At 45.7% G+C, this 24,353-nt stretch overlaps 1 protein-coding gene across 1 annotated transcript in view; it reads left to right on the top strand.

Moving 5' to 3' along the window:
• Positions 1–24,353, top strand: part of LOC141086031 (uncharacterized) — a 971,752-nt gene that overhangs the window by 222,633 nt on the left and 724,766 nt on the right. Inside the window, exon 36 of the mRNA XM_073571764.1 lies at positions 8,404–8,579. Coding sequence (XP_073427865.1) covers positions 8,404–8,579 — 176 coding nt within the window. The remainder of the gene's footprint in view (positions 1–8,403; positions 8,580–24,353) is intronic.

Below are 24,353 nucleotides of genomic sequence, written 5' to 3' on the forward strand. Positions count from 1 at the left end.
AACTATACAATGCTCCAATGCCGGGTCTTCAGCCTCAACACTGCAATGCTCCACTGCTGGCTCTTTAGGCTCAACACTGCAATTCTCCACTGCAGTTTTTTCAGCCTCAACATTGCAATTCTTCACTGCAGTTTCTTCAGCCTCAACACTGCTATACTCCATTGCTGGTTCTTCAGGCTCAACACTGCAATGCTCCAATGCTGGTTCTTCAGGCTCAACACTGCAATGCTCCACTGCCGGGTGTTCATCCTCAACACTGCAATGCTCCACTGCTGGTTCTTTAGGCTCAACACTGCAATTCTCCACTGCAGTTTTTTCAGCCTCAACATTGCAATTCTTCACTGCAGTTTCTTCAGCCTCAACACTGCTATGCTCCACTTCTGGTTCTTAAGGCTCAACACTGCAATTGTCCACTGCAGGTTCTTCAGGCTCACCACTGCGATTCACCAATGCAGGTTTTTCAGCCTCATCAATGCATGCAATTCTCCAATGCAGGTTCTTCAGGCTCAGCACTGAAATGCTTCACTGCAGTTTCTTCAGCCTCAACACTGCAATGCTCCAATGCATGTTCTTTAGCCTCAACACTTGCACTCACTTCATGGGCAAACATTATGGGAGTACCAAATGAATAATGAGAATTTTGGTTTCATGTCGCCATCCAGGACGTCTCTTCAAAGGGTTATTGGGGTGCGTCCATATTTAAAGCACATCTTGCATTCACTTCATGGGCAAACATTATGGGAGTACCAAATGAATAATGAGAATTTTGGTTTCATGTCGCCATCCAGGACGTCTCTTCAAAGGGTTATTGGGGTGCGTCCATATTTAAAGCACATCTTGCATTCACTTCATGGGCAAACATTATGGGAGTACCAAATGAATAATGGGAACTTTTGTTTCATGTGGCCATCCAGGATGTCTGTTCAAAGGGTTATTGGGGTGCGTCCAAATTGGGGCAGGCCTTGCATTCAGTGCATAGGCAATAACAGTATAGGAGACTCACTGTTTAATAATGGGAACAACAAAGAAGATTAAAGTCCACCTGATGGCCCTCCTCCTTTAACAGTCCCTCCTTCATAAACGAAACAGGATGTGTCTGATGATGTATCACACACCACAAGACCAGCTAAGGTTGTAAAATGTTAAAATGACATTTCCCAGTGAATGCATTTGGCTTGGTTGAAAGCAATGCTAAAGTTGAGAAATGCATCAAAAACGCTACGTGTGAACATAGCCCAAGTGGTGGAGGAAAATTTTTGTTTTGGGTTATTTATTTGACCTTACATACAAATCATTACCCTGGAAAGGATGTTTCTTAACATATTTCCCAGGAAAATCAATTTTGGTTTAGTTTTTGTATGTTTTATTGTACGCCCGGAAAAGTGGCATAAGACTCTGATAACATTGTTCACAGCAGTGACCTGGGAGTCAGAAATGCTTCCAGGGGTCTTCCCCATGATGTTCCCATGTCATTTCAGCACTGTTCTCATCGAATTGAGACGTTTTCAGACCATAAAAAGACCCCCAGGGGAGGGTCCCAGCAAAAATGCTCGGGTTTCCCATAGATTTACATTGGGCTCGTTGCTCGAGTCGAGCACCCAAGCATTCCAATTTGCTCAACCGAGCAATGAGCACCTGAGCATTTTAGTGCTCTCCCATGACTAATAAGGATGTTTCATGTGAGATGAATGTGGTGCGATGTTATTTGACACACTCAAAGACTGCCGCGCGTGGAAAGGGTAGCTTGATCAAGCTTTGGGGAGTGGAAGGTTTGGAGGAGTGTCCGGTAAAATGGGTTTCTTTATTTTTGAAAATGAGAGGTTTCCACTTGGGTTCCTTTTCAGTCGGTTTATCAGTTTGTGAGCTATTTCCGACGGTGCTTGATACTGTGTGGTTTGAATGGTGATGGTTTTGGGTCCCACTGTTTTCAGATTGGTGCTGCAATGGAAGCAGCTCGTTGGAGATTTGGGCAGTGTGCAAGATTGGTTGATGAGAGTCGGCTAGATATCAGTCGCTTGTTAGACCATACATGTTATGAGTGGGTATACTTGGGGGTGGTCTTCTCCATATATGACCCCTCCCCTTCACTTTTTTCCACCACTTCATGTTTCATTTGTTCATGTATTTCCGGAACCTCTTTGTTGATATGGGTGTTAGGACATTCTTACATTTATTGGGGTTCCTGAGACTGGCTGGTCGACAATTGGAGCTCTCCAAGGAGATAGCTTCAGTATGGTGGATCGGTGACAGGGGTATGCTCTGAAACAGGATAATGCCGGAGTTACATTTTCACATAGCTTTTGACCGAGCGCCTGATAAACTGGTACTACATGCATGTGGGAATGACTTAGTACAAGGACTTCGATGGAGTTGATCCGCGATATGAAATATAACTTCCTTAGGCTCTGGTCCTCCCATCCGGGTTGGGTATTGGTTTGGTAGGATATTGTTGCGCGCTTGGCATGGAAGCATTTGCATTCAGTGGAGAGAATTAACAAGACATGCATTAAAGTCAATCAGGAGGTGTCACACTTCATTGCGCGCAAGGTGGGGTGTAGTAATTCTTCATTTTGATTTGGAAGTTCTTTATTGGGAATTTTTAAGGTCAGATGGAGTTCATTTGAACTCAATCATTACAGATATTTGGGCGTTAGCCTTAATGGAAGGCGTTTATATTTGCTCTTCATTTTGTGGTCGGTACGCGCAGTCATAAGGGGTCATGCGGGCTCGATCTGGTGTGGAAAAAATAGGGGGGATTTTGAAGGATGTGGTTTGCAATAATGAAAGGGGTACCCTGTGCTTGGATGGATGACCCCCATGTGGTGCTATGTTAGAAATTTTGAGAGGGTCCCTACTGAGCGCAGGTCTCAGCGGGACATTTTAAATGGGTAATATTCAGCAAGGTGCCCTTCGAGCCAGTGCGGTGCGGCTGAGGGCGGTGGGAGATACTGTTTGTTGAAAAAGGTGAAATGGAGCCTACAAATACCCCTCCTCTTTTTTGTGGATGGTTTATGTTATGGATGCACATTGATTTGTATTTAAAGTTATATTTACTGTTTGTTGTTATTTAATAAATGAGGCTGCTGTGTCCTTTACATCCAGCGTCACGGAGTGAGTTGTTTTATTTGGTTGGGTAATTGGTCGGGTTTGGTGGAAGGAGTTTTTTCAGATATGGGAGTGCCATTTCTCATACATTTCTGGAGTCATTTATACTTACTCAACCCTGTATTTCCTACAGTCTTTGTCCTTCTTTCTAAAGTTTAAAATAGATGATCCACCCCTCAAAGTGAGGGGTTGTGAATTCGCTTTCTGGCCTACCTCTGGTTACTACTGAAAGTAGTGGAGCTGGTCAAATTGACAGAGGGGTTGCGAGTTCTCTTTCTGGGCTCCCTCTGGTGGTTACTGGAGGTATTGGAGCTGATCTAATTAACAGAGGCCTGCCACCTGATAATGAGGACGACGATTGGAGATCTGGGGTTTCAGACTGGGATTTAAGACAGCCGACTCCCTCTATCCCTGCAGGTGATTTTCTTCCTGCCTCCTGAGGTCTTAGTTTACAGCTCAGTCCCTGCATGTTCAGCTAAGTGTTCATTTGCTATTCTGTTTACATTTGATCTGGTTTTGTCTATTTCAGTTTTGTGTGGGTCAGCCAGCTCCGGCTGGGGCTGTGCTGAATCACCATCCATATGTTTCTGCTTGTGCCAGTTTGTTTTTGTCCCTTATTAGATTGGCCTCTTTTTGCTCTGCTTTCAGAATATACCAGAGTGCTGATATAGTGGGCGAAGTCGTGCGACTTCAGTATTTTTTGCATCAGATGTGTTGGACTTTTTTGCAGGGTTTTTTGCGTGATTGCAGACAGTGTCTTTCCTTTCCTGTCCTGTCTAAGTCAGTGTGGGCCCCATCGTTTGCTCAGTCTGTTTTCCTACCTGCGTTTGTGTTTTCATCTTGTCTCACCGACAATATATGTTTGGGGGCTATCTATTCCTTTGGCATCTGCTATGGGGCAGTTTAGATTTCCCCTTTCTTGCTTCAGGCTTATTTAGCTCTCCGGCTGTGCCGAGGCGTCTAGGATCATCGTAGGCATGCTCCACGGCTACTGCTAGCTGTGTGGATAGGATCAGGGGGTCTGCAATCCGCTTAGTTACCAACCTCTCTGGTTTTCTGTGGCTTAGCTTGGGCTTGCTCTCCTCCTCTGTGACCCAGTCATAATAGTGTGGCCTGTGAGATCCATCAAAGTTGCGTAATTTTTGCTCAATTTGGAGTTGCACAATCAGTTTGCGAGTTTGGCATTTTGTCGCCAGACCTTTTGGGCAGATCTGCAACAATGGGCAGACTTGAGGAGAAGCCAGGAGGGGGCATGGATACGCCTGCCTGTCTATTTCATCAAAAGTGACCATATTTCTTATACCAGAAATGTTACTCGAGTCACTAGGGAAAGTAACATTTCTGGTGAGGAGTATGCCACTGATAATATATGCTCCTCTGAATTCAGTGCATCTTATTCTTGCATGCCCCTCCATATCAAATATCAGTTTTAATTAATCGGGGCCTAAGTGTTTGAAACATGTTTTTTTTTATTTCAACTGTTACTTATGTTTTAACAAAGTGAAATAAAACAAGATTTCCTCATACACTGTGAGGGCTGGAACATGTTTCGTCTGTTGGCATTGGTAATAGTGAGGTTCTAAGTGACTCGCCCCCAGAGGCCGTGGGGTACTCGGTGCCGGGCATGTGGATTTCTATGGGAAATGTCACAGTGGCAATGACCTGGTCCGTGGCCTTAGGCGGTCAATGTAAAAGGGGTAGAGTGATGGGGATAAAGTTAAGATGATTCGTGACGCCACCTGTGGTTTCTGGTCAGTTTGACAAGCGCTGAAGGGTTGCTTCTCTGGGACAGATGGTGTGGTGCAGCAATGATGTTGTCGCCCTCCACAGGTAGGGATGTAGTCCCAGGGCAGAGTAGATGAGGTTGGCAAATGAGGAGATAGTGAGGAGAAGTACAGTTGTGGCCAAAAGTATTGACACCCCTGCAATTCTGTCAGATAATACTCAGTTTCTTCCTGAAAATGATTGCAAACACAAATTCTTTGTTATTTTTATCTTCATTTAAATTGTCTTAAATGAAAAAACACAAAAGAGAATGAAGCAAAAATCAAAACATTGATCATTTCACACAAAACTCCAAAAATGGGTCAAACAAAAGTATTGGCACCCTCTGCCTAATACTTGGTTGGACAACCTTTAGCCAAAATAACTGTGACCAACCACTTCCGGTAACCATCAATGAGTTTCTTACAATGCTCTGCTGGAATTTTAGACCATTCTTCTTTGGCAAACTGCTCCAGGTCCCTGATATTTGAAGGGTGCCTTCTCCAAACTGCCATTTTTAGATCTCTCCACAGGTGTTCTATGGGATTCAGGTCTGGACTCATTGCTGGCCACCTTAGAAGTCTCCAGTGCTTTCTCCCAAACCATTTTCTACTGCTTTTTGACGTGTGTTTGGGGTCATTGTCCTGCTGGAAGACCCATGACCTCTGAGGGAGACCCAGCTTTCTCACACTGGGCCCTATATTATGCTGCAAAATTTGTTGGTAGTCTTCAGACTTCATAATGCCATGCACACGGTCAAGCAGTCCAGTGCCAGAGGCAGCAAAGCAACCCCAAAACATCAGGGAACCTCCGCCATGTTTGACTGTAGGGACCGTGTTCTTTTCTTTGAATGCCTCTTTTTTCTCCTGTAAACTCTATGTTGATGCCTTTGCCCAAAAAGCTCTACTTTTGTCTCATCTGACCAGAGAACATTCTTCCAAAACGTTTTAGGCTTTTTCAGGTAAGTTTTGGCAAATTCCAGCCTGCCTTTTTTTATGTCTCGGGGTAAGAAGTGGGGTCTTCCTGGGTCTCCTACCATACAGTCCCTTTTCATTCAGATGCCGACGGATAGTACGGGTTGACACTGTTGTACCCTCAGACTGCAGGGCAGCTTGAACTTGTTTGGATGTTAGGGTACCGTTACACCTAGCGACTCACCAGCGATCCCGACCAGCGATATGACGCGGTCAGGATCGCTGGTGAATCGCTAGGTGGTCGCTAGTGAGCTGCCACTCAGGCAGATCTCACCAGCGACATCGCTGGGGACGGGGATCGCTACTTACCTGTCAGACGCGGTGATCCTGCGTCCTCCCGCCCGGCTCCACGCGTCGCTCGTTGTCACAGCAGGAAGCGCCGCAGGAAGTGGACGACGAGGAATGGTCCAGTAGCTTCTCGCGCGATCAGCGATAACCAGCGGGGGAGCCGGTCGTAGGTAAGTATCACATGCAGCGATATCGCTAGTAATATCGCTGTAACGTCACAAAATCGGTGACTTTACAGCGATATTGCTAGCGATATCGCATTGTGTAACGGGGGCTTTAGTCGAGGTTCTTTATCCAATATCCGCACAATCTTGCGTTGAAATCTCTTGTCAATTTTTCTTTTCCGTCCATATCTAGGGAGATAAGCCACAGTGCCATGGGCTTTAAACTTCTTGATGACACTGCGCACGGTAGACACAGGAACATTCAGGTCTTTGGAGATGGACTTGTAGCCTTGAGATTGCTCATGCTTCCTCACAATTTGGTTTCTCAAGTCCTCAGACAGTTCTTTGGTCTTCTTTCTTTTCTCCATGCTCAATGTGGTACACACAAGGATACAGGACAGAGGTTGAGTCAACTTTAATCCATGTCAACTGGCTGCAAGCGTGATTTAGTTATTGCCAACACCTGTTAGGTGCCACAGGTAAGTTACAGGTGCTGTTAATTACACAAATTAGAGAAGCATCACATGATTTTTCGAACAGTGCCAATACTTTTGTCCACCCTCTTTTTTATGTTTGGTGTGGAATTATATCCAATTTGGCTTTAGGACAATTCTTTTTGTGTTTTTTCATTTAAGACAAATTAAATGAAGATAATACCAAAGAATTTGTGTTTGCAATCATTTTCAGGAAGAAACTGAGTATTATCCGAAAGATTTGCACGGGTGTCAATACTTTTGGCCACAACTGTAGATGGTGCAGTGTTAGGCACAGAGATGTAGCAGTGCTGAGTGGGTTGGCGCAAGAAAAAGGCAATGAGACAGCTGAGTGCAGTTCCAGTTCTTTTACTCACGTTTTTGGCACAGACAGGTGCCCGCTTCAATGCTGCGGTCTCCAGATCAGGGGCTCAGCCAACTCCCAGGCAGATGGAATTAACCTTTCCAGCTCTCCTTTTCATGTGCCTGTTCTGAACGTCTCCTCACTTGAGTTTAAACTGAAGTACTTGTAGTTGTGTGTTAAACCCAAGTTCCTCCTCTCAGATGTTCCTTGGAACTCTACTCGCATGACAAGTGACTGTAGCCTGCTTAGGGGACTCCATCCATCATGTCCCGGCTCACACATAGGTTGCCACTAGAGTTGAGCGACTTTGGTCGAATAGGGTTTCATGAAAAAAAAATTTGTTTCAGATGAAACTGGTCCGACTAGGGCAAAAAAAGTCGGAGTTTCGTCCGAAACCCGACCCCAATGCAAGTCAATGGGAAATAAAAGTCGGCATTGAGCGGATGACATTCATCCACTCAATGCCGACTTTTATTCCCCATTGACTTGCATTGGGGTCGGGTTTCGGATGAAACTCCGACTTTTTTTGCCCTAGTCGGACCAGTTTCATCTGAAACGAATTTTGTTTCGTGAAACCCGATCCGACTAAAGTCGCTCAACTCTACTGCAGACTGTAACACACAGTCATCTTTGGCGTATTGCTTTTCCAGTACCCTTCTCCCATTCCCTATGATTGTGACCTCTCCCATAAGCTTCTATATGAGTTGGAATCCTATGTAAATGCAATAATTTGGAAATCTCTTACAGCCATATTTAATTCACAACATAACATAGAACACATTTTCATTTGAAAAATATAACTAATTTAGAAATTGTTGGCAGCAACACATGTCGAAAAAGTTAGGACAGGGATACAAACAAGTGACAAGAATAGGATAACATTCCTCTCCCAAAACTCCGGTAATTGGTCTCCTCCCTGCTCTGATGTGTACACACTCCTGTAAAAATAATCGGGCGATGCTGCACAATGGTAGACATGGCCTTGTCCTAACTTTTTTTAAGATGTGTTGCTGCCATCAATTTCTAAATGAGTTCCGGTAATTATTTCAGATGAAGTGAAAAAAGTCTAACTTTCAATGTCTGATATGTGTTCTATTTTGTTGTGAATAATATCTGAATCTATATGTTTTTTAAAAAATGCATCCTTGTTTTCCTTACATTATATTCAGCATCCCAACATTTTTGAAACTGGGGCTGTATAATAGACAGTATTTTAGTTTCATTACAAATGTCATTTTATTTCCAAATTTCAATTACTTTCTCATTTTCAGATATGAAAACATCCCCAAGTGAAAAAAGTCTGTCCATAAAATCTGGAGGTGATGAGTGTGAAGAATCCAAGCACTGGGTCCTGACTACACTAAGTGACGTGGCATACCTTCATACTCAGATGAAGTTCTGCCAAGAATATCATGGATGCAAAGAGCAAAGTAACGATACTGTTCAGGTATTGATACTGGTAATTCTTCGTATCTTCAGGACCAAGCCACTCTTTAGGGTATGTGCACACATTGAGGATTCTGCTGCGGATTTTTCCGTGCAGAATCTGCGGAATCCACAGGTCAAATGACCTGCGGTATATCTGCGGATTTACTGCGGATTAGCCTGCGGTTTTCCCCTGCGATTTGATACCTGTCATGGAGCAGGTGCCAAACCACTGCGGAATCCGCACAAAGTATTGACATTAGTGTTGAGCATTCCGATACCGCAAGTATCGGGTATCGGCCGATACTTGCTGTATCGGAATTCCGATACCGACTTCCGATATTTTTTCAATATCGGAATTCGGCATCGGAATCGGAAGTTCAGTTGATTGACGGCCTGACGTCATCATGATGCGCGGTGTGTGCGCATCATGATGCGCCGTCATTTCGGGCCTGCCGGGGGTCTCTGCCGGCCTGCCGGGGGTCTCTGCCGGCCTGCCGGGGGGCTGTGTGGACTGCCCGGGGTCTCTGCCGGCCTGCCGGGGGGCTGTGCCGGCCTGCCGGTGGTCTGTGCACCCTGTGGGGGTCTGTACCGGCCTGCCGGGGGGCTGTGCCGGCCTGCCGGGGGGCTGTGCTGATGTCCGGGGGTCTGTGCAAGCATCGTCCGATGGGACTACAAGTCCCATTGGGCGATGCCTGCTACCATGACAGTGATTGACACATTAGCCAATGATGGGACAGTAGTAGTCCCATCATCCGGCTAATGTGTTAAATGTTAAAAAAAAAAAAAAAAAAAAATACTACATACATACTACATGCATGCTACATACATACTACATGCTACATACATACTACATATATACTACATACATGCTACATACATACTACATGCTACATACATACTACATGCATACTACATACATACTACATATATACTACATACATACTACATACATACTGCATGCTACATACATACTACATACATACTACATACATACTACATGCATGCTACATACATACTACATATATACTACATGCATGCTACATACATACTACATGCTACATACATACTACATATATACTACATACATACTACATACATGCTACATACATACTGCATGCTACATACATACTACATGCTACATACATACCACATACATACTACATACATACTACATGCTACATACATACTACATATATACTACATGCATGCTACATACATACTACATGCTACATACATACCACATACATACTACATACATGCTACATATATACTACATGCATGCTACATACATACTACATATATACTACATGCATGCTACATACATACTACATGCTACATGCATGCTACATACATACTACATGCTACATACATACCACATATATACTACATACATACAATACATTCATACAATACATACATAGACATACAGTACATATAACATAGAGTAACATACTTACCAATACTTGTCACATTGTTCCCCGAAGCCATTGTCTTTCCGGAATAAATATTAACATAACAAACCACAAAAATACTCACCCACGATCCGAAGCAGTCCACGAGTGTGTCCCACGACGATCTTGGATAGAGAACGGCAGCATCAGATGATGCTGCCGTTCTCTACGGGCTGCAGGAATCCAATGACGGAAGGTAGGTATCCTTCCGCACTGTATTCCTCCGCCACTTAAAAAAAAAAAAAAGTCCCTAGTCTCACTTTATGCCATTGCTGCGTGGGAATTTCCCACACAGCAATGGCATAAAGTGAGACTAGGGACTTTTTTTTTTTTTAAGTGGCGGAGGAATACAGTGCGGAAGGATACCTACCTTCCGTCATTGGATTCCTGCAGCCCGTAGAGAACGGCAGCATCATCTGATGCTGCCGTTCTCTACCCAAGATCGTCGTGGGACACACTCGTGGACTGCTTCGGATCGTGGGTGAGTATTTTTGTGGTTTGTTATGTTAATATTTATTCCGGAAAGACAATGGCTTCGGGGAACAATGTGACAAGTATTGGTAAGTATGTTACTCTATGTTATATGTACTGTATGTCTATGTATGTATTGTATGAATGTATTGTATGTATGTAGTATATATGTGGTATGTATGTAGCATGTAGTATGTATGTAGTATGTATGTAGCATGCATGTAGCATGCAGTATGTATGTAGCATGCATGTAGTATATATGTAGTATGTATGTAGCATGTAGTATGTATGTAGCATGCATGTAGTATATATGTAGTATGTATGTAGCATGCATGTAGTATGTATGTAGCATGCATGTAGTATGTATATGGTATGTATGTAGCATGCATGTAGTATGTATATGGTATGTATGTAGCATGTAGTATGTATGTAGCATGCATGTAGTATATATGTGTTATGTATGTAGCATGCATGTAGCATGCATGTAGTATGTATGTAGTATGTATGTAGTATGTATGTAGTATGTATGTAGCATGCAGTATGTATGTAGCATGCATGTAGTATATATGTAGTATGTATGTAGCATGTAGTATATATGTAGTATGTAGCATGTAGTATGTATGTAGCATGCATGTAGTATATATGTGTTATGTATGTAGCATGTAGCATGCATGTAGTATGTATGTAGTATATATGTGGTATGTATGTAGCATGCAGTATGTATGTAGCATGCATGTAGTATATATGTAGTATGTATGTTGCATGTAGTATGAATGTAGCATGTATGTAGTATGTAGTATGAATGTAGCATGTATGTAGTATGCATGTTGTATGTATGTAGCATGTAATTTTTTTTTTTTTTTTTTACATTTAACACATTAGCCGGATGATGGGACTACTACTGTCCCATCATTGGCTAATGTGTCAATCACTGTCATGGTAGCAGGCATCGCCCGATGGGACTTGTAGTCCCATCGGACGATGCCTGCACAGACCCCCGGAGCCTGCACAGCCCCCCGGCAGGCCGGCACAGCCCCCCGGCAGGCCGGCACAGCCCCCCGGCAGGCCGGCACAGCCCCCCGGAGCCTGCACAGACCACCGGCAGGCCGGCACAGACCACCGGAGCCTGCACAGACCCCCTGGCAGGCCGGCACAACCCCCCAAAAGGCCCGTACAGACCCCAGAGAGGCTGTACAAGGGCAGGAAAGGGTTTTTCTTATTCCGATACCGGAAGTCCCATAGACTTGAATGGGACTTCCGGTATCGGAATCGGCGATACCGATACTTTTTTTAAAGATCGGCCGATACCATCCGATACGATACTTTGAAGTATCGGACGGTATCGCTCAACTCTAATTGACATGCTGCGGATTTAAATGTGTGCACTGCGCTTTTCTGCTTACATAGACTAAAAGAGTACTGTACAACGCAGCAGAAACTGTGCACACACCCTAAGGGTCCCGTTTCACTTAGCGACGCACCAGCAATTCCGACAGCGATGCGAACTGGTAAGGATCGCTGGTGCGTCGCTACATGGTCGCTAGTAATCTGCCAAACAGGCAAATCTATTTAGCGATGCAGCAACCATCCAGTGATCCTCGGCGGTCGTTGGTACCTTGCCACACAGCAGCTTTTCTGAATGATTCCAGCCTGCGTCCCTAAGTTCTGCATCGCCAAAGAGGTCGCTCGTTGGGTCAAACACAACAATGCGCGCTGGCCAGCAGGACATCGACGATGAAAAAATGGCCCAGGACATAGGAGCACGATCAGCAATATCCAGCAGGGGGGCCGGTCGCCGCTGCGTGTCACATGTAGCGAGATCGCTGGCGAGGTCGCTGTTGAGTCACAAAATCAGTGACGCTTCAGCGATCTCGCTATGTGAGACGGGGGCTTTAACCTTAGGAGTGACAATTATCTATCTATCTAATAAAATCAGCACTTTTCCATACAAAGATGTGTACAGACTACAGAGCCACCAAGGTAATCAACAGAACCTCTTACTTACAAAAACTACAAAAAATGGGAGCATCACTCCAAAATCAAATGATGGAAAAACAAATGTTAATTAGCCCAATTAACATTTTGGCTCAAATTGGCAAAGTCTTTCTCAAGTGTTATATAAGATGAAGTGAATATGTATAAAGAGACAGCAATAAAGGTGTTACAAACATATTAATTAGCTAATTGAAGCAAAACTAATACTTATGGTATCACAAAAATACATAAGTCTAAAATATATCCCAAACTACCAGTACATGAAGGACATGCAATCAATTGTAATTCATAATGTAAATCCCCCATTTCTGACTGGGCACATTTTTGAGATTTATAACAAATGTCCTATTAACTATTATTTTTCGTGATACTGGCTTGATTTTTTATGTCATATATGTTTATTTATTTTTATTTTTTTACTGATCTTGAGGGGGAAAATGTAATGAAAAATAGGAAGTACGTGTCTATTTTTCACATTTTTCTTATGACCGGAAAGGATTGCTAAAAACATTTTAAATTGCGTACCCCTTTCTATAGAAATTATTCTTTTTATACATATTGAACTTATATATTTTTGATGGGGATAAGGCTAGAAACAGTGACTTAGACTGGCCGCATTGTTAGATTTTTTTAATGTTTTTTTCTATTTTATTTTTGCTTTTATAATTTTTTTTATCTTATTTCACACACTGGGTCCCTCAAAGGTGTGGAATTTTAACATAATAAGACATTCTTTGCATTGCTAATTTCCCCTGTAACTGGTATATTAGCGCCAGTTACAGGTAAATTTTAGCCTTTTGCCTGCATAGCAGAACTGACTGGATCTCCTAGTACACAGTAGCTCCTGCTCTCTACTTACACCCAGCGACCACATGATCTCTTGATCTGGATGAGGAAGTACTATCAGTGCTTCCTAATCTGTATACAGTACATAATCACTGGTTCAGTATTGTGTATACAGCAATAGGAAGGTAAACATGGTATTAAAGGGAAGTGGCCACCAGAAAAAACACTAACTTGCAGATATGGGGTTAAGGCCCCGTCTCACATAACGAGATCGTTAGCTAGATCGCTGAAACGTCACAGATTTTGTGACGCAACAGCGATCTCGCTATCTGTGACAATTAGTGGCAACCGCCCCCGCTGGAAATCGCTGATCGTGCTCGAATGTCCTGGGACATTTTTTGATCGCTGGTATCCCGCTGGCCAGCATCCATCGCTGTGTTTGACGCCAATGAGCGACCTCGTTGGCGATGCAGAACTCAGGGACGCAGGTGTGAGTCGTCAGAAAAGCTGCTGTGTGACAAGGTACCAATGACCGCCGAGGTCGTTATACGGACCGTCGTATCGTTGCTGCGTCGTTGAAGAGATCTGCCTGTTTGGCATCTTACTAGTGACCATGTAGCGACGCACCAGCGATCCTTACCAGGTCGTATTGTTGTCGGGATCGCTGGTGCATCGCTATGTGAAACGGGACCTTTATTCTGCAGGATCATAGCGTTACTAATCTGTACGGCGCCTGCACGTAGCCAAACGTTGTGGGGAGAAAATTAGCTTCATTCCCTCGTCAGCGTTTGGGTTTCAGTAGCTGGTTCAGTCACCGCTCTGAGTATACAGAGCTTCCGCTGTAACTGCACCCCCAGCCCTTACTGACATACGCTCTGCACTGGGGCCGGCTGTGAGTCAGTGTATACTGTGAGGGGTTGACTCACTCGGCTGCTTGTAAAGGTAGACATAAGAACACTTCTTCTGTAAGTCACCTGCTGGTTTATTATAGCACAACATAAACCATGGCAGGGTTTAACAAAATAAACATGGCCTTTCTGGCAAAACAAAAGATAAATTATAGCAAAGTCATTGTGTTGTTGGGACTCGCCCGGAGAGGACACCACAAGTCTTCAGCTCTATCTGGAGCCACCATCTGGAGACCTTCCTCTCTAAACATACAATACAGAGAAAAAAAACGATGGCTGAACATTTAACTCCCCAGCCACTCTCTTCAGGTGGAGATATGGTGAGTAGGCGTCCCACCCAACTGATACCTACTCACCAAAATAACACAGTCCCTTATGGCTGGTTAACCCCTTCAACACACAGCATGCTGGAGACAAACTTATGGGTTTTTAGATCACGGAAGAAAGCAATCTTTGTGACACATATCTCTACTCACATACAATGCCAGTAACCCTGTTACAATATTTAGAGCGGTGACTGAACCAGAACCAGCGCGACACTGCACCCATGACTGAAACGATTGCTGATGGGGAGAATAAAGTTGATTTTAGATTTAGCAATGCAGCAGAGGTGAGAAAGTTAACCCTGCCCCCCACCCACATGCTCTCTCTCTCTCTTTCTCTCTCTATATATGTAATGTCTGTAGACAGTGAGCGTCTTATCCTGAAAAGGGGCAGAGTCAAACTTGGGCTCACATCACTGTATCAGAACAGTAATATACTCCTGGTGCTAAAACAATCATTGCAAGTAAACAACAGGGCGGAGCTTGATAAAAGAGGCATTACTGAAAATCTGTGTTTATATCCCTATCTCATGCTGCTTTCAGATTAACGCCTTAATGAGCTTTTTTCAGTTTTGCGTTTTCGTTTTTCGCTCCCCTTCTTCCCAGAGCCATAACATTTTATTTTTCCGTCAATATGGCCATGTGAGTGCTTGTTTTTTGGGGAACGAGTTGTAATTTTGAAAGACACCATTGGTTTTACCACGTCGTATAGTAGAAAACGGGAAAAAATTCCAAGTGCAGTGAAATTGCAAAAAAAAGTGTAATCCCACACTTGTTTTTGTTTGGCTTTTTTGCTAGGTTCACTAAATGCTAAAACTGACCTGCCATTATGATTCTCCAGGTCATTATGAGTTCATAGACACCAAACATGTCTAGGTTCTTTTTTATCTAAGGGGGGAAAAAAAATTCCAAAGAAAAAAAGTTGTCATTTTCCGAGACCCATAGCCTCTCCATTTTTCAGGATCTGGGGCCAGGTAGGGCTTATTTTTTGTGCACCAAGCAGACGTTTTTATTGATATCATTATGGTGCAGATTAGAGTTGAGCGAAACGGGTCGAAAAATTTCAAAAGTCGCCGACTTTTGTCAAAGTCGGGTTTCATGAAACGAAACCCGACCCTAGGATGAGGTCGGCCACGAGGTCGGCGATTTACGCGCCAAAGTCGCGTTTCAAAAGTTTGTTTTGCGCTCTTTTTCAGCCAATCAGGATCCACGGACACTGTGGGCAACGTGATGACATAGGCAGGGGTCACCACCATCTTTCAGAAGGGCATGCAAGTGATTGGCTTGCTTTGGTGGGCGTCACAGGGGGTATAAAAGGGCGTGCACGCCGACCGCCATCTTACTTCTGCCGATCTCAGTATAGGGAGAGGTTGCTGCTGATTCTGTAGGGAGAGCGTTAGGCAGGGAAGAAGACAAAAAAACTGCTTCTGCTGCTAGCGATTTGGCCTGCACAACACACCAGTCACTGTGTGTGCAGTGCAAGGGGAGGCTATATAGTGGTGTATCAGTGGTGTTGGTTGTTGGGCTGCCTTCTAAGGCTTCCTGACATTCCTGCATTGCTGTTTACCCACTGCTCCGCAAACTGCTTTTTTAAAAGCAATCCAATCTCCCTTATCCTCTAGTCACTTTTGTCACAGCTGTGCCATCGAGCCTGTCACATAGCGCTCAGATATTCATTGGGCCTCACACAATCCAAAAGTGTCCAGTGTCCAAAAGTGTGTGCAGAGATTCAAAATCTCCCTTATCCTCTAGTCACTTTGGTCACAGCTGTTCCATCGAGCCTGTGACATAGCGCTCAGATATCAGTGGGCCTCACACAATCCAAAAGTGTCCAGTGTCCAAAAGTGTGTGCAGAGATTCAAAATCTCCCTTATCCTCTAGTCACTTTGGTCACAGCAGCTGTGCCATTGAGCCTGTCACATAGCGCTCAGATATTCATTGGGCCTCACACAATCCAAAAGTGTCCAGTGTCCAAAAGTGTGTGCAGAGATTCAAAATCTCCCTTATCTTCTAGTCACTTTGGTCACAGCTGTGCCATCGAGCCTGTCACATAGCGCTCAGATATCAGTGGGCCTCACACAATCCAAAAGTGTCCAGTGTCCAAAAGTGTGTGCAGAGTTTCAAAATCTCCCTTATCCTCTAGTCACTTTGGTCACAAAAGCTGTGCCATCGAGCCTGTCACATAGCGCTCAGATATCAGTGGGCCTCACACAATCCAAAAGTGTCCAGTGTCCAAAAGTGTGTGCAGAGATTCAAAATCTCCCTTATCCTCTAGTCACTTTGGTCACAGCAGCTTTGCCATCGAGCCTGTCACATAGCGCTCAGATATTCATTGGGCCTCACACAATCCAAAAGTGTCCAGTGTCCAAAAGTGTGTGCAGAGATTCAAAATCTCCCTTATCCTCTAGTCACTTTGGTCACAGCTGTGCCATCGAGCCTGTCACATAGCGCTCAGATATCAGTGGGCCTCACACAATCCAAAAGTGTCCAGTGTCCAAAAGTGTGTGCAGAGATTCAAAATCTCCCTTATCCTCTAGTCACTTTGGTCACAGCAGCTGTGCCATCGAGCCTGTCACATAGCGCTCAGATATTCATTGGGCCTCACACAATCCAAAAGTGTCCAGTGTCCAAAAGTGTGTGCAGAGATTCAAAATCTCCCTTATCCTCTAGTCACTTTGGTCACAGCTCTGCCATCGAGCCTGTGACATAGCGCTCAGATATCAATGGGCCTCACACAATCCAAAAGTGTCCAGTGTCCAAAAGTGTGTGCAGAGATTCAAAATCTCCCTTATCCTCTAGTCACTTTGGTCACAGCAGCTGTGCCATCGAGCCTGTCACATAGCGCTCAGATATTCATTGGGCCTCACACAATCCAAAAGTGTCCAGTGTCCAAAAGTGTGTGCAGAGATTCAAAATCTCCCTTATCCTCTAGTCACTTTGGTCACAGCAGCTGTGCCATCGAGCCTGTCACATAGCGCTCAGATATTCATTAGGCCTCACACAATCCAAAAGTGTCCAGTGTCCAAAAGTGTGTGCAGAGATTCAAAATCTCCCTTATCCTCTAGTCACTTTGGTCACAGCTGTGCCATCGAGCCTGTCACATAGCGCTCAGATATCAGTGGGCCTCACACAATCCAAAAGTGTCCAGTGTCCAAAAGTGTGTGCAGAGATTCAAAATCTCCCTTATCCTCTAGTCACTTTGGTCACAGCTGTGCCATCGAGCCTGTGACATAGCGCTCAGATATCAGTGGGCCTCACACAATCCAAAAGTGTCCAGTGTCCAAAAGTGTGTGCAGAGATTCAAAATCTCCCTTATCCTCTAGTCACTTTGGTCACAGCTGTGCCATCGAGCCTGTCACATAGCGCTCAGATATTTATTGGGCCTCACACAATCCAAAAGTGTCCAGTGTCCAAAAGTGTGTGCAGAGATTCAAAATCTCCCTTATCCTCTAGTCACTTTGGTCACAACTGTGCCATCGAGCCTGTCACGTAGCGCTCAGATATCAGTGGGCCTCACACAATCCAAAAGTGTCCAGTGTCCAAAAGTGTGTGCAGAGATTCAAAATCTCCCTTATCCTCTAGTCACTTTGGTCACAGCAGCTGTGCCATCGAGCCTGTCACATAGCGCTCAGATATTCATTGGGCCTCACACAATCCAAAAGTGTCCAGTGTCTAAAAGTGTGTGCAGAGATTCAAAATCTCCCTTATCCTCTAGTCACTTTGGTCACAGCAGCTGTGCCATCGAGCCTGTCACATAGCGCTCAGATATTCATTGAGCCTCACACAATCCAAAAGTGTCCAGTGTCTAAAAGTGTGTGCAGAGATTCAAAATCTCCCTTATCCTCTAGTCACTTTGGTCACAGCTGTGCCATCGAGCCTGTCACATAGCGCTCAGATATCAGTGGGCCTCACACAATCCAAAAGTGTCCAGTGTCCACAAGTGTCTGCAGAAATTCTAAATCTCCCCTGTCCTATAGACACCTTGTACCTTGTTTTACATTGCTATATAGTTTGTTGGATTTTGTCTACATTTCTACCAAAAATGAGGAAGGCTGGTGGAAGAGGCCGTGGAATTGGGCGGGGGTTGGCAGCTGGTAATGATGGTGTTGGTGGTGGATCTGATGGTAGTGGCAAGAGCAAAATAGGACCGAATGCAGGAGGTGTTGAGCCTGCGTCATCGTCTGGCTACATAAGGCCTCGAACGCTTAATTTTCTAGGAGTTGGCAAACCGCTTTTAAAGCCAGAGCATCAGGAAAAAGTTTTGTCTTACATTGCTGACTCAGCCTCCAGCTCTATCACCTCCTCTTCTTCAGTTGTAAAAAGTAAAAGCACTGAGTCGTCATTGGAGGCTCATGTTCATGAACCACACCTTTCCTTGTGTCCTTCACCCCAACCAAGATTGAAGGATGACGCAGGCCATACTACTGATTACTCCATGGAGCTGTTTTCACATACCATGCCTGGATTATCAAGTGAAATGGTGAATTACCCAGGCCAAGATGAATCTGACATGGAGTGCACTGATGTACAGCCGCTGATGGATGATTCTGCTGGTACATTCACTCAGAGCACTACATTGTCCTCGCAGTGTACAGAGCCAGATTCTGACCCTGATGAGACTCAGGTGCCCCTTCCCGCACACTATACCACCATACACGGTGACACAGAGGAAGGTGCACATGACATAGAAGAGGAGGTGATGGATGACCCAGTTGTTGACCCAGATTGGCATCCATTGGGGGAAGAGGGTGCTGCTTCCAATAGCTCAGATGAGGAGCATCCATAGCAGACATCGACATCGCAACAGCTGTTATCTGGCAGGCCCGGAGCACTCCAAAGACAGGTTCCAAACATCAAAAGAGTTGCTGGACAGCTTGTCCAGAGGGTCAAAAGATCACAGCGTGCTAGGCCGCAAAATGTCTGCCAAAGTAGGAAGAGTGCAGTGTGGCACTTTTTTGAACAAAATCCTCATGATCAGGCCAAGGTTATCTGTAAGAAGTGCGCAAAGACCTTTAGCTGAGGGAAAAATCTGAAAAATTTGAATACCAGTTGCATGCTTAGACATTTAACCAGCATACACTTGCAAGCGTGGACACAACACCAAACCTCAAGTGCCACATGTGCAACTGATCACAACGAAGGTAGTCAGCAACGCTATATTGTTTCCCCCACTGTAAGCCCACCGGTTAGCACAGCAGCAAATGTTGAGGTGTCGTTGCAAGGCCACAGCAGTCAGGGAATCCCACTGTTATATCAACGAAAGACTGATTCTAGGCCATCAGAAAGAAGACCAACTCCATCACCATCATCAACCCTCTCTCAGTCCGCCCTGTCCACCGCTACTTCCACCATATGCAGCTCTCAAGTCCAGCTCACCCTCCCAGACACTATGAGTAGGTCAAGAAAGTACTCAGTCTCTCATCCGCGTACACTGGGTTTGAACGCCCACATTGCCAAACTAATCTCGTTTGAGATGATGCCCTTTCGGTTGGTGGAAAGCACAGCTTTCCGCGAACTCATGGCCTATGCAGTACCACGCTATGACCTACCCAGTCGCCACTTCTTCTCTCGCAAAGCCATCCCAGCCCTCCACCATCATGTGAAAGACCGCATTGTCCATGCACTCAAGCAGTCAGTGAGCGGAAAGGTGCACCTCACAACTGATGCATGGTCCAGTCGGCATGGCCAGGGCCGTTACGTGTCCATCACTGCGCACTGGGTTAATGTGGTGGATGCAGGGTCCACAGGGGACAGCGGTGGTGGGACAGTGCTGCCTAGCCCACGGTATAGGAAACAGTTGGCTGTAGGCGTTCGACCCTCCTCCTCCTCCTCCAGAAGCGAAAGCTCGTCCACAGAGCGCAGTCGTACGAGCACTCCATCTGCAGCTGCCACTGTTGCACACGATGTGTCCCCCTATCGAGCAGCTAGTGGAAAGCGTCAGCAGGCTGTGTTGCAGATGATGTGTTTGGGCAACAGACACACCGCCGAGGTGCTGGCCGAGTACTTGAAGCGACAAACTGAGTCATGGCTGGGCAGTGTACATCTTGAGGCAGGCAAGGTAGTTGGTGATAACGGCCGTAATTTTGTGGCAGCCATAGCCCTTTCAAAACTCAGCCACATACCTTGCTTGGCTCACACCTTGAACCTGGTGGTGCAGTGCTTCCTCAAAAATTATCCGGAGTTAACAGCCCTGCTCCAGAAGGTGCGAAGACTGTGCGCGCACATCCACCGGTCGCCTGTACACTCCGTTCGTATGCAGAAGCTGCAGCGATTGCTCCACCTTCCCAACCACCGCCTCATTATCGACATTGCAACAAGGTGGAACTCCACCCTGCACATGGTGGAGCGGCTGTGCGAGCAGAGGCAGGCCATAATGCATTTGTGGGAGGATACACGGCCAGGCACTTTGAAAGCAGACATGGAGTTGACAGGTGTGCAGTGGTCGAAGCTGAAAGACCTCTGTAAAGTCCTTCTGTGTTTTGAGGAATGCACACGGCTGGTAAGCGCAGACGACGCCATCCTAAGCATGAGCATCCCACTTATGCGTCTGCTCATGCAAACTTTGACGCACCTTAAGGAGCAGGCGTCTGCAGCCAATGTTGATGATTCAGCCATTGTCTGCTCAGGGACCTCTCCTGGACGAGGTGGAGGAAGAAGAGGAGGAGGAGGATGATGATGGGGATGATTACTTAGGGGAGGAGGATGCATCTCGTGGGGCAAGTGAAAATGTTGGCGTGGCAAGGTCTGGTACAGGGTTTGTGCGTGACTGGAGGGATGTGGATTTGCCAGAAAGTGCTCCTCCACCCAGCACTCGCAGTGCATCATTGACACCGGGAACATTGGCCCACATGTCAGATTATGCCTTGCAGATCCTAAAAAGGGACCCCCGCATTGCCAAAATGATGAACGATGACGACTACTGGTTGGCCAGCATCCTGGATCCACGCTATAAAGGCAAATTACAAAACATCATGCCACAGGAGAACCTTGACCTAATATTGGCTAATAAACAAGCAACTCTGGTAAATCGGTTGCTTGAGGCATTCCCAGCACACAGCAGCGGTGATGTTCTCACACGAGCCATACGGGCCGGGGGCAGCTTGGCAGAGGTGTTCGTGGTGCACACAGCAGAAGTGGCGTTGGAGACAGGGGTTTCATGACAATGTTGTGGACTGATTTTTTAAATACCGCTCACACAACTGGTAATACTGCATCGATGGAAAGTGACAGGAGACAGCAGTTGTCAACTATGGTTACAAACTACTTTTCCTCCCATATCGATGTTCTCCCACACAGGTCATTCCCCTTTGACTATTGGGCCGCTAAACTGGACACCTGGCCTGAATTGGCCCAATATGCCTTACAGGAGCTCGCTTGCCCAGCTGCAAGTGTGCTATCGGAAAGAGTCGTAAGTGCAGCTGGATCAATCCTGACAGAAAAAAGGACCCGTCTGTCAACCCAAAATGTGGATGATCTAACCTTCATTAAAATGAACCATGCATGGGTTTCCAAGGATTTTGTCCCACCTTCCCCTGATGACACATAGGGTGACAGAAAAATGGCTTGCTTTGGTCCACCTCTTCCTGGGACTTCACCTATTTCGCCTTTTGCATCAGCTGAATGTCCAACATCAACATATGCCACTTTCTAAAACTCCCTAACTGTGCTGCCTCCCCCCCCATGGCCGGGGTCACCACCTAGCGCACGACACCGTGCGAGTGCCGTTGCCCTGGACAGGTGGGTAGGCCGACTCTTGGGCGCGGGCACTGGCACAGGGTCCCTCATAGTGCAATCAAGTGTCTCTGACGGTGGTGGTGCACACCCGCCGTCAGACACACCGCTGTACTATGAGGGGCCCAGTGCCAGTACCGACGCCCACGAGTGGGCCCCCCTTGCTTGGGCAGGGCCCCAGCATTTGCAATCTTTACCTCTCCCTGCTCCTCCGCTGTGTAATCTGGGCCGTCAAATCCATACTGTGCCTGACACCGTCTGAGCCTGCCTCCTGATGTATAGACATATATTTTGAATGTGTACGCTATCCATACATGTTATCCGGGGAAACGGTACCCTTTCTAACCTTTGTGCAATCATGTGCAATCCATACTGGGCCTAACACCGTCTGAGCCTGCCTCCTGAGACATATATTTTGAATGTGTACGCTATCCATACATGTTATCTGGGGATACGGTACCCTTTCTAACCTTTGTGCAATCACGTGCAATCCATACTGGGCCTAACACCGTCTGAGCCTGCCTCCTGATGTATAGACATATATTTTGAATGTGTACGCTATCCATACATGTTATCCGGGGATACGGTACCCTTTCTAACCTTTGTGCAATCACGTGCAATCCATACTGGGCCTAACACCGTCTGAGCCTGCCTCCTGATGTATAGACATATATTTTGAATGTGTACGCTATCCATACATGTTATCCGGGGAAACGGTACCCTTTCTAACCTTTGTGCAATCACGTGCAATCCATACTGGGCCTAACACCGTCTGAGCCTGCCTCCTGAGACATATATTTTGAATGTGTACGCTATCCATACATGTTATCCGGGGAAACGGTACCCTTTCTAACCTTTGTGCAATCACGTGCAATCCATACTGGGCCTAACACCGTCTGAGCCTGCCTCCTGAGACATATATTTTGAATGTGTACGCTATCCATACATGTTATCCGGGGATACGGTACCCTTTCCAACCTTTGTGCAATCACGTGCAATCCATACTGGGCCTAACACCGTCTGAGCCTGCCTCCTGAGACATATATTTTGAATGTGTACGCTATCCATACATGTTATCTGGGGATACGGTACCCTTTCTAACCTTTGTGCAATCACGTGCAATCCATACTGGTCCTAACACCGTCTGAGCCTGCCTCCTGATGTATAGACATATATTTTGAATGTGTACGCTATCCATACATGTTATCCGGGGAAACGGTACCCTTTCTAACCTTTGTGCAATCACGTGCAATCCATACTGGGCCTAACACCGTCTGAGCCTGCCTCCTGAGACATATATTTTGAATGTGTACGCTATCCATACATGTTATCTGGGGATACGATACCCTTTCTAACCTTTTGCAATCACGTGCAATCCATACTGGGCCTAACACCGTCTGAGCCTGCCTCCTGAGACATATATTTTGAATGTGTACGCTATCCATACATGTTATCTGGGGAAACGGTACCCTTTCTAACCTTTGTGCAATCACGTGCAATCCATACTGGGCCTAACACCGTCTGAGCCTGCCTCCTGAGACATATATTTTGAATGTGTACGCTATCCATACATGTTATCTGGGGATACGGTACCCTTTCTCACCTTTGTGCAATCACGTGTAATCCATAATGGGCGTGAGAACGGCTGGCGAGCTGTTAAGCAAGCTACAGCACCTGTGGTTTGCACACGTAAGTTTTTCATTTTTTCAGGAATGACGGTTAGGCCTATTTCCGGAACTGCGGTTGACCTGCACTTACTGGGAAATCATTGTTCGCGGGTAATAATTGTAATCAGTGATCCCCATCACTAACGTTGTTCAGCGGGTTATCTGCACCTGTAAGCGACAAACGCTGGCCTTTTCAGTGTAGCGCACATGCAGCCACGGACATGTAAGGGCATGACACACCAGTTATTGGCCAATCTCATGTGCCAGAGCCTCACGTGTCCCTCTAGTAAGCCGGACTCGGACCGCGGGGCATGACGGAGTCTCGTTCGTTAACGGAATTAAGCTTGCAATGTGTGCATCTGTTCTGTAGCTGGCATGGTTGAGGTTTCCCAGGTGGAGTCGAATTTAACCGTAGGCTCCACTCCTGGTGGTGCCCTTCTGGACATTCCTTTAAGGTTCAG

Source organism: Dendrobates tinctorius, unplaced genomic scaffold, assembly GCF_039654945.1.
Source record: "Dendrobates tinctorius isolate UK_male_01 unplaced genomic scaffold, ASM3965494v1 ptg000007l, whole genome shotgun sequence".
NCBI lineage: Eukaryota > Metazoa > Chordata > Amphibia > Anura > Dendrobatidae > Dendrobates > Dendrobates tinctorius.